Consider the following 14,909-nt stretch of genomic DNA (forward strand, 5'->3'; position numbering starts at 1 on the left):
AGCGGGGCTAGCACCTGCTCTCGTCGCAAGGAGCAGGGCAGCCGAGCTTTGCCTTGCCGTGCCGTGCCGTGCCGTGCCAAGGCAGGCGCACGTGCGGCATGGTCCCTCCCGGACCGGGACCTGCGGGCTGCTGCCCCGCTCCAGGGCGGCCTGAGGTGTTAGACCGGCCCCGGCCCCGCCTCCGCCGGGAGCCGCTCGGAGCAATTCCCACGGCAACCCAGGCTCGACCCCCTTCTCAAACCCCGCCTCCCTCCCCGCCCCGGTGCTCCCGCCCCGCGGCCGCTGCCGGTCGGAAACAGTCCGTGTATAAACTCGACGTGTCCGGGAAGGTGCGCGTCGCTCCCCGCCTCGTTCTGCGCCCGGCTAGCGCGATGTTGGACCCTTCCTCAAGCGAGGAGGAGTCCGATGAGCTGCTGGAAGAGGAGCGGCGGGACGTGCTGGTGGCGGCGGGTGGCAGCTCCCAGCGCTCGCTGCCGCCGCCGCCCCGGGACGCGCGGGGCAGAGAGGCCGGCGCGGCGCGGGCGGCCAGCCCCAGCCCCTCGGTGCTGAGCGAGGGCCGAGAAGAGCAGGAGCGCCTGCAGCGAGAGGAGCGGGAGAAGCGGCTCCGGCTGCAGCTCTACGTGTTCATCGCGAGGTGCATCGCGCACCCCTTCAACGCTAAGCAGCCCACCGACATGGCCCGCCGGCAACAGAAGGTGAGCCCCCAGCCCCGCCGCCTGCGCTCTCTCCACCGGGCCGTCCCGCGCCCGCCGCCCAGGAACGCCGCCGCGCTCTGGCCCGCAACAGGTTGGGGCGGGCGTTGTGGCCCGGCGGGGCAGGGTTATAGCGGGCGCTGCAGAGCTCGGTGTGAGCGCGGCTTCCCCGGGCCACCCCGTTCACCGAGAAACCCTTTAGCGAGCGGGGTAAAGTCTGTTAAGTTTTAGAGCCGCGCTGAGAGCCGCAGTGCCGAGGAGCTGAGAGCGCGGAGTGCGGGCGGCGGGGCCGGTCTGCAGGTGAAAAGATGTTCTGCTGCTCGGCGCTGCGAGCTGGATGGAGTTAAACCTCCGGGAGGTGCCTCCGGCAAGTCGCGCTCTCACCATCTGTGCCCACCTTCAGCCAATTCTGCCTTAATACAGAGGTGAACAAGAAAACTAGTTTTTTTCATCAATTATTAAGTGCGGTCTCTGTAGAAAGAAACAGTTAACATGCTGAGAGTGCCTTCTAGTGAAGGTTCACCAGAATTATTCTCCCCATCTAGTACACCAGAGACAAGCTCTTGAGAACTGGCAGGTCTGTGGTAGGGCTTTATGCTGTTACGGTGCTTATTCTCTGTTACTTCCCAGCGATTGAATAGATAGAATACTTAAAGTTTTGAGAGAAAGTGCTCTGTTTCCAGATAAACACTGAAAAGCTCAGTTCTTGAAATGTTTGCTTTTAAAAACTTGCATACCTGTTTGGTTTTAGTGGGATGTTTTGTTTTTGTTTTGTTTGGTTTTGGGTTGGTTTTTTTTGTTGTTGTTTTACTTTCAGTTCTGTAAAACAAACCCAAATCAAATCAGAGAAGAAACTAAAAAAACCCCTTCCACATCACTTTCCAGACAGATAGTGAAAGGACACAAAAAGGAATTCAATTCCACTTGGCTTTTTATCATCTTATTACTTCCATATCTCTAAGGCTTTGTAAAATTCAGTACTGAATGTTTCGGGGTGGCTGAATTATGCCTGTTACAGATACTTAGTGCATTCCCTGACAAGTTAACATGGTGGTAAAAATAACATGATTTCTGGAAGAACATTTTGGTTTTTAAGTGTTAGGTACTTAAACTGTGAAGCCTATATGAAGACATCTTGTAAGCAGGAAGCCAAAGGAAATCTGGCAAAATAAGCATTTTTACCACCGCACTCAGGACTTCCCGCCCCAAACCAGAGTCATCATAGAAATGACATTTTGAAGAGATGTCTGGAGGTCATCTCAGTGGTAGTACCCCCTGGACAAAGCCAAAGCTGACCTCATGTAGTGTTGACATCAGTCTAGGCTCAAGCAGGAGGCTCAGAAGCCTCCAGAGGTGAGATCTGACCACCCATCTGTGCATTGCCCTCCTCTTGATGAAATTTTCCTAATCAGCTTCCAAGTTACAACTTGTGGCCATCAGCTGCAGCAGATACTGAACATTTTAGAAGTTCTCACTGATCTTGGTCACTAGGTACAGGAAGTGTTTTAAAAATAACTGCAGTATTAATTACTTTTGTTAATAAGATATATGAAAAGAGATTACTGATGTGCAGCAAATATAGAAATACAACAGTTGTGGATTTAACATACGAGCAATGAGCAGGCTGATTGACAGAATTGACTTGATACCTAAAATTAACTGTTACTCTTGCTAATTACTGTTTTTAAGTGAACTCTGACTTTTGGTTTAACTGCTATGTGTAGAAAGAGATTTTTGCCATGTTTAGGAATTTAGCTGCAGGACAAGGATGATTTGTCCTTTTTTACTCATCAGGAACTAGTTTAAATAAGACCTAACACAAAAAATAATTATTTCTAGGAGTTTGTTTCACTTCTGTCTAGAAGTAATGAAATGCACATAAACATCCTTCTTTACTTCACAATTTGATATATTACCCAGTGAATTACTGAATATAGGGTGGCAGAACTGGTCCTGAGATTTGACAGTTCAGAAAACCTGCTTTGGTAGCTCCGGATTGCTGAGAGCTGTGTGAAAGCGCCCTCTTTTGCGCTCTGATTTTTGCACTCTGCGCTGCACGGTGGCCCTATGTCAGCCTCAGGAGTGAGAGTTCAACCACCTGTCTTACACTGTGTCCTGTAGTAAGACACTTCTGGATGTGTGATAGCTGGACTCAAGTTCCATAGGGTAAAAGTCTGTCTTATTTCCTGAATGACTTTTCTGACTGCCTAGGTATGATACAGATGTGGACTGTCCCTTACACTCTTGCTCTTTTTTTGCTTCACACCTCGACTTCTCTGATGTGACTGGCTGTCCATTGCGAGCTGGACTGAGATTCCTGTCATGTGTTGCTTAACTCGAGCCATTAACTACTGCATGTCTTGTCCATCATCATCAGATAATGATCCAAGGTATGGTTTCAGACCTGAACCTATGATGCTCTGTGGTTCCAGCTCCCAGCCCAGTCTGACTGTCTCTGGTTGTGCATTCTTCATAAAGCTTTTGCACCAGCAGTCCTTCTGATGACCTAAGAATAGTATCCACCCTGCTTGAGAGCAGAAGTAATTTGTTCTTTCTGCTAGTTCATTTGGCATATTGCTGAGCAAATATTGCAGAATGCAGTTTGCTGCTTTTTTTAATGTGGAACATATTATCTAGTAAGAGAATGAGATGGAATTCATATATCAAATATCCTCAATTGCATTGTAATATCAGTAAGGAAATGGTTTATAATATGGCTGGCTTCTTTATGTTGTTACTTCAGTATCAGATTAAAATGTACTATATGGTATCTTGAAACCATCATACTTAATGGACTGAGTTATACTAATTAACATAAAGAATTTTAAATGCAGGCAATGTTTCACTCCACTGTTGTCCTTTCTTCTTGCTAAGTAAAATTAGCTCAGCTTTGCTGTGATAGATAAAATTAATTAAAAAAAAAAAAAAAAGACATCAAACTTTAAAGAAAAGAAAAAAAAGAGCTATCATAATTCACCAGAGTCTATCAACCCTGCTAACTTGTTTTTAATGCCAAATCCAATGTAATTTAGCCCGGACTTTGCTGAAACACATAATTCTATAATTTGGCTGAATTCCTTTTGAAAATCTGGATATGTGGTAAAAATACTCCTTTTTTTTTTTTTTTTTTTTTTTTTTAACTGTTCAGAGTTAGTTGGTGACCTAATATTGCACCCTTCCTTACTTTGGTTACTGGTAGGTTTGTGGTGGAGGAGGAAGAATATGCTAATATTGTCGTGTGGAATTGAAGCATGGCATGATTTTTCAAGGTGAGGTAGCAGGTCCTGACAAAGAGTAGAGTTCCACAGAGTAGAACTAATATGTACTTCATAACATATTTTCAATAGTTTTTTATGGACATTTGCTCATATATTTTCCAAACTTTCAGAGCAATATTCATGCATCAATGCATTACCTGTCATGCTTTTAACAAGCAAGATTTGTCTGTGTGTGGTTTAAAGAGACTTTGTCACTTTCTTGTAGTTTCCACTTTGAGTCCTCTGAAACATATTTCATATCTGTCTTCTTCTGCCTCTCCACTCCTCTTCCTTTCTAGCCCAACAAAAGAGAAGTTAGCTAATCCCATTCCTCTTCCTTCTTCTCTCTTACCTCAGCCAAACTGAATCTCAAACCAGCAGGTTGAATTTGTCCATAAAATGGGATTTAAGTGGTGAAAAGAAATGCATTCCCTGTGTAGCTGTCTTCCATCAAGGGAAAGTATGTGAATGTACACAGAGTCAGTGATTAGATGATGACGCTGGTAGCTGTGGTTTGTGCTAATCAGTTGTACGCTTGTATGTACATACTTGGTTTTACTCAGGGAGTGTGTGCCAATTCCAGGTTCTGTATCTGGGCGATTAATCAGAGTTGAAGTTCCCAGAGAAGGAAGAGGCAGTGAAATGCTACAATTGACTAACAAAAAAAAGGTTCTCCAGTGTTTTTCTTCCTGAACATTCTAAAATTTACTCTAGTAATCAAGTTGTCACACAGAAACCCAGGACTGGGGGAGAAGTAACACTCCTATGCTAAACAAGATTTCATAGCACATGAGACTTAGTGTATCAAAGCTGATCATTCAGGTCTTGCTTTCATAGGTGGTAAGTAGCAGAACTGAGTAATTGCGCTAACTGTTTAGAAATCGTGGCTAAATGAGTTCACTTCCTAAGTACATGATGGCCTGTTTTTTCGCCATCTCTTCTTTCCACCTTCTCAATTGTGAGTAGATAAAAAACAGTGACTTCTAGTTAATTCTCAAAAGTAGGAGTGGTAATAATTAGTAATTTATTTTCATCTGAACTCCATGAGCTTGTTCTTTCCTGTTTCTTGGACTTTACCTCCAAAGGATAGGTTTGTAATGATACATGTCCACTAAGTAACTTTACCAGGAAAATGTTGGTTACAGGGATAGACTTCATTCTCATGATCTCAGTTTTCTTCTCAATGTCTTTATTTCTTCTGCCCCAAACCTCATTTATCCTTGCTTTTGAGCTGGGAATGTGTATTTACTTTTTATTGGCTGAGCTTGTTTTGGGAAAGAAAAAATGTCTTTTAGCTTCTGAGACTCCTTCATAAGATGCTGCTTTCCCCACTGCTAAGGTAGCAAGGAGAGTACGTCCAAAGCCATTGCCAGAAACTCCAGAAACGTTTCAGAGGAAAAGCTTAGCTATAAAACATCTGGTGAAAATGCTGCTGAAGAGCTTTCTAGGAACACATTTTCCATTCCTACCTTTAGTGTTTCCTTTACAAATTTCTTTTCTTTTTCTTTTTTGTGAACTGCTTCAGAAAGTAATTTTAAAACAAGTTTATTTGCCTCTTTGTTTTTCCTCATTGAAGCACCTTGATAACACTTTGTCATGATGCTCAAAGCTGCATGTAGTTTGTTTTCAGTCAAGTAAGTATAGAGTATTTTGGCAAATCCTGTCAAAACCTGTTAACATGGTGGCCAACGCAGCTTTATACATGTTGAGACAAGATTATTTGAAAATAGATCTTATTACCTCAGTCAGAACTTGTGCTTTGGGGAAGAGGTCATTCTTGCCTGCACTAGGAAAGTTGCTTATGACGGGCAATTGAGTCAACCATGGCTGAAGAAACTCTGAAGGGTGATGAGACCAGAGCCTTCTGCTTCTCTCCAGCACTGCTTCAGAAATCACAATCCATTAGAGTTCTCTTTTAATCTTAAATTCTTCTGCTGCCCCCCCAGCTCAGCATTGATCAGCATGGCTTGGCTAACAGCCAGTGCTGGGAAAAGGAGGCTTTGATAAACCGCTGTGTAATGAAGTGGACATGAAGGGACAGCCTGCAAACCTAGTTTACTATGCTGAGAAATTGATCAGTCTCTTCTTTTGCTTGCTTGTTGTGTTTTCCCTGTCTATTTTACCCATACTTGTCTTTGAAATCTGGTTATTTTTTTAAATTATTATTTGTGGGGACTTTTTTTTTTCTGAATTAGTCACCTAGTGTTTGTTTCTGTCATCCATGAAGTATGATGAGTACGTTAACTCCATTGGCAAATATCCTATTTAAAGTGCTTGAGGAATACTACTTATTAGTTTTTTCTATAGGGGAGATGACAGAAAGAGAGTTTGAAGGATCAGTTGACTGTCACCATCACTGCTGCAACAGTATGGGGGAATTGCCTGGCTGGCCTCCCTTGCATTTCTCACCCTTTGCAGGCAGTTGTTATTCTCACATTATAATTTGTGTGTTTGAACAGTATGCTTCTTATTAGATTTGTTCTTTCTGGCTGTGTACCATTTCTTTTTAATATTGGTGAATATTGTCCTGAAGTTGCTTTTGGTGTATGTTGTTTTCCTGTTTTAATGTACCTCTGTATTTGTGTTCTACTTTCCTGTTATCCTTGTTTCTTTTTTGTGTGTAGATGTCTCCTACTTTGCTAGCTGAACACATCTTTGTTTCCTGCTGCTTCTCTTTTATTTCTATGCTTGCTAGAACTGGAAAGCTAATAGCCGAGGGACAGAACTTGCTGGGGTGATGCGTGTTCTTCTACGAAAATGCTTGGCTCTCCTCAGCTGGCTGAGGGATATGTGTTGGGGTGCTAGTCTTTGTGCCTTGACTCTGGTCCTGTATTTAGTTGTACTGATCCCCAGTTAGTATAGTAACTCTGTCTGAACTGGGTGCCAGCGTCTGAGGTTTTTAAACTTTTTAATCTTCAAGTCTCTTTACATATAAGGTTTTGGTTGGTTTGGTTTGGTTTCTTTTGGCACAGTGGCTGCAAAGATGCCTCTTGTATTTCTTTCCAACTTACTTCTATTGCCTGCCTGCTGGTGGCTGTGCCATGCACAGGTCTGGTACTTGGGATTCTCCTTGATTTCTAGCTGTTGCCATTCAGGAGGGAAGGCAGGGAGAGGAACAGCATTTGCTGAATTCCACCCTTTGCCTAGTGCTTATCTCTAATGCCCGCTTCCGCCTAGAAGTTTTGGCAGTGAATTGAAAGCAGCCCAGTTCTCGCGCGGTACAGCTGATTCCCCCAGGTTTTGGAATAGCAGCTGTGAAAAGGCAGTTTTCGGTTTGTTGCTGTGTGGGGGAAACTCTGAGCAGCAGGAGAGACAGAGTGTTTGCATGTGGGTACCAGGCTGCATCGGCTTAGGTTTGTGTTTTGAAGGTTATTTTCACAGCCTTAACTGTTGAAGGCTTCTCATTTTTTGTTTAAAATTCTCTAGAAATTGATGGTACTTGCCCAAAAGAATTTATTTCTTATTTATTTTGCAGTGAGGAGATAAAGCATATACTTCTCTTCAAGCGTGATTACTTGTATGCATAAGTTTAAGAATGTTCTTGAGTGTTTTTCCTCTCAAGAAGGGAAAAAGCATTAATTAACAGCATCATGAAGAATGAACAGAGCTAGTGAGTACTTCTTTAACTACATTACGTGGTGAAGAAAAATTAAAGGAAAAAGATTGTGCAAGAATTGTTCTCCATCTCTGTTTCCATTTTTCTCTCATGCATTAATTATTCATTTATGTTCAATTAGCTTGGCTGTGGGGTTTTGGAAATAGAGGCAACAGCTTTTGTTTAATGAAAGTGCCAAAGGGGTACTCTGAGTGATAGTATAGACACACACGAAAAAAATCCCTGGGATAGTACTTTGAGTAGACTTTCTTGGGCCACAGACAAGGATGTGGAAGAAAGGACAAAGCTCAGGATAGTGTATAAATGAGATCTCCAAAGAGATGATGTACATCTACAAAGATTAGAGGAGAAATGGCAATTGGTGATGGAGAGTTTTATGGACTGAGTTGAAAGTACTGGGAAAGTATGTGGAACTGAATTAATTTTGGAGTAGAGGAGCTGTTCAGCAAGGACAAGTTAAGTGGAATGAATTTGTAACAGAGAAATCTGCTGGTCATGAGAGTTATGCTTTTCAGTGTGAAACAGAAATGAAGGAGGAATGTCTTGGGGATAAGAGTTTTCAGGAAAGATACTGGGCTAGGAAAAAGAGATAAAGATTAAGCTGGAAAAAAGTGAAGAGTCTCAGTATCCATGCCAGTCTAATACAGAATAACAAGGGCAAAGAGTTGGTGAGAATCTTGGTGCTCAGAAGTTGGAGTCCATGGAAATCAGAGTGGTTAAGATTCAGTGCATTGGGGAAAACAGTGTTTTCATGGTCTCAGATTTTTTTCTGCAGAAGGTTGCAGTTTTTTCTATGTTTAGATTTTTCTTACGGTGAATTCATGAGTTTTCTTTAAAAAAAAAAAAAAAAAAAAAAAAAGGAAAAGAAGAGAGAGAGAAAAAGAAAAAATCCACCTCCAGGCAATCTGTGCCAAACATTTATCTTGCTGGCTTTTGCTAGGGAGCATCCCCAGTTCCTGCCTATTGCTCATACATTCCTTCATTTATTTCTAAATTATGTATGCTGAGGTCTTGTAGCAAGGTACTGGTGCCTGTTTCTCATTCAGAAGAGTTCTACGAATGTTTCACCATTCCAACTGTTTAATACATCAAATATGCATTAGTGTTAAAATATTAACATTGACCTTTTTATTATTTTGATCTCCTTATGGATGGAGCATAAGCAAAGAAAGTAAATAAAGAAGTGTTTTTGGTGTGGAGCTGATACTAAATCATCTTAGCAATCAGTTCCCCTCTGACTCTTTCTTCCTTCCTACACTGTCATTAAAAGGCAGAGATTTTTCAGTCTCTTACTAGTGGGGATTAAAGAGCAACAAATACCAGTGTTATTTGGAGATAGAATTTAACAAACTCCATTAGAAATATTTTTTTCTAGTAATCTTCAACTTGCAGAGTTGGAGTATTTGCCTGAATGGACACCTAGATCCAGCTTGTGATGACTTAACACCAGATGCTATATGATTCTCGTAACCACATATATGGTACAAGTGGTGGAGGTTCTGATAATACTGGTATGTGGTTATGAAGCAATTAAAAACATTTTAGCTTAAATATTCTGTGATACAGATTCTACTGATCTCACTTATATGGTTTTGGGTTCTTTTCAGCCTGCTTTGTCTCCCAAATTCAGTTACTTTAAAAACATCAATTGGGATTTTCAAGGCCAACTTTCAACATTGTCTTTCTCTGCCATCCAAGTTTTTAGGTACTCTTACTTAATGTTTCCAGGCCTTTTAATGTGATAATAAATGTTAGAAAATTACTAGCTATGTTTTGTGTATATAAGCCTTCTGTTTTACTGCTTGGAATATAAAAAATTAAATATCCCATAAAGGTAATATGAGAATTGAGATCTGGCAGCCTGGGGATATATAGATATATTTTGCTCATGTGTTGCTGAAAAGGAAATAAATTAATAATGTAATTTTTAATCATGTAATCTAAAGGTGGTCTGCTGAATCTGCAGACCAGTCTCCTACTAGTATCAGAGTATGTGAGTATTTTTGCGTGCAGCTTTCACTTGGACACCCTGTCTGTAGGATGAGTAGTATTTTACAGGACCGCTGTTACAGTGATATGAAGATTCATTCGCTCCCTCTTTGCCCTGGCATCCCACAAGGCTGCAGTGGGCAATTTAAGACTCTCTATCTTGTAAACTGCAATGAAGGACAGAGGTACAGGGCTGGGTATTATTGGTGTCTTTGCTTGGCTGTTCCTCAAAGTTGCATTGAAGCAACTGGATTACAACAGTCTTTCTGCTACTTTAATACAGCTTGTTGTCTGTAGATTGAAAGAGTCATGTAAGAATGAGAGGTATTACTTATTTAAGATGGCAACAAAATTGTTCATGTTTTATGCGTTCTGGGTATTTAGACTCAAATAGATTACTAGCACATTAATTTGCTAACTACAGTTGTTAGTCAGCACTCAGTCTGGAATGTGGCTTTCCAGAGATCACAGAGATGTGGTAAAATGAGTAAACTGGTTAAAGCTTCCATACGTTACCCTCCTGTTGCATTACAAGTTTTATCTGTTACAGGTGAACGTAAGCAGAGCAGCACACAAGGGAAGGAGACTGTACAGGTTGGCAGAGTTCTTCCTGTATTGTAGAAACTACGTCTAAACCTCACTGCCCTATTTTGCTAATCCATGCCTGATGGTGTTGGGCTGATGTGCAGTTGCCTTGGCTACTGTCCAGTAGCTGCAGAAGCATGATCTGCAGAGATAATTGAGACACTTCTTAAAAGTAAAACCATCCCCAAAGGCAACGTAGTTAATCAGTGACAATGTCATCACCTGCATCACCATTTTAACTTGGATTAGGAGTGTGCTTTGAAGTCATCTTCCTTGTCCCACTTGAAGAGTTCTGTCTTGGACTGCACGAATATGTGTGTGAGCAAAGGGAAACCAGAAGTTTCATTCTGGGAACACGTTAAGTCCATGCCACCAGACTGAGGCAGAGCCTCCTGAAATGTACTTAAGGTGGGTGTTAGGTCCTCAGCATGAACTGTTTCACTGTACAGATGCACTTTTCTGGTGTCACACTGCTCCGGTGTAGACAAGACTTCAGAGAGAGTCAGAGAGATTTAAAATACAGCAACTAACACAGAGTCAAGAGAGATGGAACCTAAATGAGATAAACAGCACAACAGGGCAGTCTCCTTTCTGAACCAGTAAAGCAGGACAGAATATGCAGTGCAAACATAAAAACAGCTGAAGTAGCAAAGCAACAGTCTTGCTATGTCTGAAGTTAATTAGGGGCAATATGCTGCCCCTAATTACTAAAAGTGTGGGATCCTCAGCAAAGCTGGCTGGGATACTAATTAAAATAACTGGTTATGAGAAATAGAATGCATAATTAATGACCGAGAAATCATTTTCAAGAGTATCTTCAGACAGCAAATAAAGCGCCCTTGGAAAATACTGTGACACCCTGAGCCATCTACTGAATCTAATCCTGCAGACAGACCTGAACTGATTTGCAAAAGGTTTCTGTGCTTATACCTTCTAGTGCTGAGATAGGAATTAATGGGGGCAGAATGCAGGTAGAATAGGAATAGTATTTTCATTTTAATATCAAATGCTCTCTTCAGTTTTGTTTTGGTTTTGTTTTAAATGTATGACTTCAATAGAACCTGCTTGTGAAATATGCTGGCATGCTGTATTTTTTTAAATAGTTGGCATTGCAATAGTCTGCTGCTCATACAGTTGAGTGAGGTCTTTAATGCTTGGAGACAGTCTTTGGGTAGCTCTCTGTGTTGATTGGTAACATGTGGATGTGTGGCAAGTGATGGTTGTCAAGTGTACAGACTACCAAATGGACTGTGATTTCTCTTTTTCACGTTCTTGAAAAAACAGCAATCTGAAAATTACAGCTGACAGAACAAAAATGGAAAGTTTAAAGGTTTGTCTTCCTCAGAAAAAAACCCCAACCCAAAACCAAAAACCAAACCCAACCACCATCTAGCCTGATGAATGATTTATTTTTTTGTTTATCCTAAGCAGTTCTTCAAAGGGGCTAATTAGGGTTAAGTTTTATCCTGGCACCTGTTTGAGTGTTCCTGCCTAAGTGCACACTCCTTCATTTATCAACTCGAAATGTTTTAAATAGCCCTGGTCCTCAATTACTTTGACTTGTTTATAGAAAGTTAGATTAGGAATAAATAGTCATAAATGCTTGGAAGCATTGTAATTTCCTGTGGTACTTCTAGGCATCTGCTGGATGTGCTGGGGTGCACATGGCAGCAGCCGAGAGGGACTTGGGTGCCTTTACATGATTAAGCTGTGAAACCAACCCGCTGCTGTGTGATGTCCCTCCAGACAGGCATTACATTTAATTCTTGCTGATCGGTCTGTGATCGTTGCAGTGAGTCCCCCTTTATGCAGGATTCATGTTCACAGATGGAGCAGACACAGAACTGAAATATCTGTATCCTCCATGGTGTCTTTTAGTTGCTCTGGGCGTCAATAAATTGATCAGTATCTCGTTGGTCCCATAAGGTTGTGTGTTGTACTAAATTGCCCAGTATCTCTTTATTTCCATAAGGCTGTGTGTTGTAACTCTGAATGTGTTCATGTGCTGGAAGAGGGGAAACAATCAGCTCGTGTGTGCTTGAAGTGAGACCACGCTGTGCTACTGAGGCAGGGGGTCCTGCTGCTGGGGGCACATCCCCACTTCCCTGCATGCTGTGGTTCTGCTAAATACCCTATGGGGTGTTAAAAAAAAAAAAAAAAAAAAAAAAAAAAAGAAAAAAAAAATATATATATATATAATAGGAGGGGGGGAGAGTGTGTGTGTATGTATGAGAGAGACATGGGAAAAAAGCTATGGATACTGATATCAGGGGAGTAGAATGAGTGCTCCACAGCATGTTATGATCTAATCTGTCTTAAAGAGATTACACATTGAGCGTAAAATACGGAATACAAGTTACCTAATAGTGCTACTTTTTAAAAAACATCTCTTTCTGTTTGTTGTAAAAATTGTAAATTGCCATTTATTTTCTTTAAAAACAACCAATACCCACTCTCTCCTCCCCTGCCCCCCAAACCAAACTAACACCCCAAACCCTGCAGATCTGTATTTCTGCCTTGGCTTAGTGTGGTAGCAACTTCTTGTAAAATGAAACACCTAAACCATGTGATAAGGAAGCAAAGATTATCCTATGGCTTCTATTAACAGTAGATGTTTTATTTTTTTATTAATATTGAACTTTCAGAGTTGATCTGATTCCTTAGAGCTAGCTTAGAGTGTGTCCTGCTGAAATCAGTACACTGAATTTCTACTTTTCTGTTTCTGCTTTTTAAGTTTTACAGGCATAAGACTTAAATATCTGATGTGGTTTTGTATTCTAGGATGGATTGATACCTTGGTTGCAGAAACTTGCTCTGGATTGAAACATAGCATATGTGTTCTCAGTGCGAGGGATAATTTATTTTCCTAATTTCATTCAATTTGTTGGTTTTTTTTTTTTTTTTTGCCTACACTGGAAAAAAGAATTAGTTCCAACAGGAGAGTGGCTGTCCTGATTGCGTGGTTAAAAAGAAATAAAAAGGAAAAAAACCTACCCCCCTGCACTGCACAGCTGTGCCTATAGCTGTTACCTTTTTCTCATTCTGACTTGAGAGTCAGAATGAGTATACAGAGCAACTAGCACAGCTGTCATAAGGGGAAAAGAAGTTTTTCTTCATATCAGTGATCAGAATCACACTGCCTTAGTGCTGATAAAATAAATGGAGTAATGCATACTGATTATAGTAGCTGGAGTGATATATAGACTGAGAGACTGAGTAAAGAGGTGTGAGATGTTGAAGCTCTGAGCAATAGAGGGGGTCAGTGATGCAAATCCATTTCAATCTATAATGCTGGAGAGCCTGGAAAATGGACAGGTTTGCACAGTAACATCCAAAGAAGATAAGTAGCCTCTAACCTTTCCTTTCAAAAAGGGTGAAGGATTCAGAGTGAGAAACAGATTGTTTTGTCAATGGAGTGAACCCATCCTTGGATGGTTTATGCATTTAATGTTTAAGACAGGTGTCAGGTAATATATATTCACTGTAGTCATTCATATGAATAAGTAAAAACCCAATAGAACTTCTTAGGGTACTATCAAAATATAAAATATTATCAAAATGCTTGTAGGTTGCTTGCTAATTTTAAGGCTAATAATTTTAAGCCCAATAAAACATTGAAATAATTTGGGTTTTTTTCGATAGCAAGTAAATAAATTTGTGCAATCAGTGCAGAAGAGTGAGAAGGATGAGAACGGACTAAACTAATACAGCTTTAAAAGAGGGGATGGCATTTAATGCAGGAGAATTATTTATTTTATTTTTAACAAGGAGTTATAAACTTCTGGATGTTTTGTGACAGGCTGAGTTAGGGACGCAGTTTTTGATGTGGTAGCTTCTAAGGAGTTTGATGTGTGTGTTTGCAAGTTGTGTGCGTACAGCTTAGTAACCCAAAACAAGGGCTTTTTTTCTGAAAGGTGGCACAAATAGGATATCCGTAGGTTTCCCCTCAATAGTTTTTGTGTTAAAACAGTTATTTTATCTTTCTGAATCACAAAATAGTTACCAGGGAATAGCACCGATACTGCCAAACAGCTCTGCTCATGAGTTTGTGCCTTTAGTGATACCTTGTGCTTTGCTTTTGACAGGATGTGTAGTAAGCTGAGCTAACAAAGCTACTGTGTCTCGGATACACCTAATAAGCATCCTGGCATGTATCATGGCTGAATGAAATTTCTGCTTTGTGATGGGATGCAAAGCTTATCTTGCAAAATTATTGAAAAGCTGATGAATGTATTCAACACACAAACAAGTTACTGTGTGTCATAGTGTTACACCAGGTGAGAAGGGACCTCCTGGGTTGAAACAGTCTCATTTCCAAAGAGGGGACCTGTTGTCTCTTGTATAAGCAGGTAAAACTTAGGTTAGTGGGTATCCCCATTGTTTTTCATTACTCTAATAGTTGTGAGACTTTGCATTTGCAGTTTGTTTTATACCCAGTTGCTGTTCTGTCAGCTCTGCCCTTCAGTTAAAATAACAGCTTTTCCTTCCTGAAGAATTCAACAGACGATAGTGTCTCATTTTGCTATATGAAACAACCCAAGCTCTGAACCATGCCTCAGCCAGTAGTCTCTCCTCTGATTATCCTAACGACCTTTCTTTGTAGGTTTTGCAGCTGGAATTAAAGCACCCTCCTTCTCATGTCGCCTTTCACGTTAGCACAGTGCCTGGAGTGCGCTGAGGCAGCACATCTGAGCCTTCAGCTCAGAGCAGCCACAGAGAATAGAAATCTTGCACAAGTTCTCGAGGGTTCTGGCCTGAAGTGTGGCAATT

At 41.1% G+C, this 14,909-nt stretch overlaps 1 protein-coding gene across 24 annotated transcripts in view; it reads left to right on the top strand.

Annotated features, from left to right (window-relative positions):
• Positions 1-296: 296 nt before the first annotated feature.
• The window catches only part of CADPS2 (calcium dependent secretion activator 2), a 298,626-nt gene continuing 284,013 nt past the window's right edge, over positions 297-14,909 (top strand). For 23 of the 24 annotated variants that reach the window (XM_030479889.1, XM_030479892.1, XM_030479902.1 and 20 more), the window contains exon 1: positions 304-695. In XM_030479889.1, the coding sequence (XP_030335749.1) occupies positions 372-695 (324 nt within the window). In that variant the 5' untranslated portion in view covers positions 304-371. Of the gene's footprint in view, positions 696-14,909 lie in introns of all 24 variants that reach the window. The other variant, XM_030479911.2, reaches the window with a different exon arrangement.

Source organism: Strigops habroptila, chromosome 3 (assembly GCF_004027225.2).
Source record: "Strigops habroptila isolate Jane chromosome 3, bStrHab1.2.pri, whole genome shotgun sequence".
In the NCBI taxonomy this organism is placed as follows: Eukaryota; Metazoa; Chordata; class Aves; order Psittaciformes; family Psittacidae; genus Strigops; species Strigops habroptila.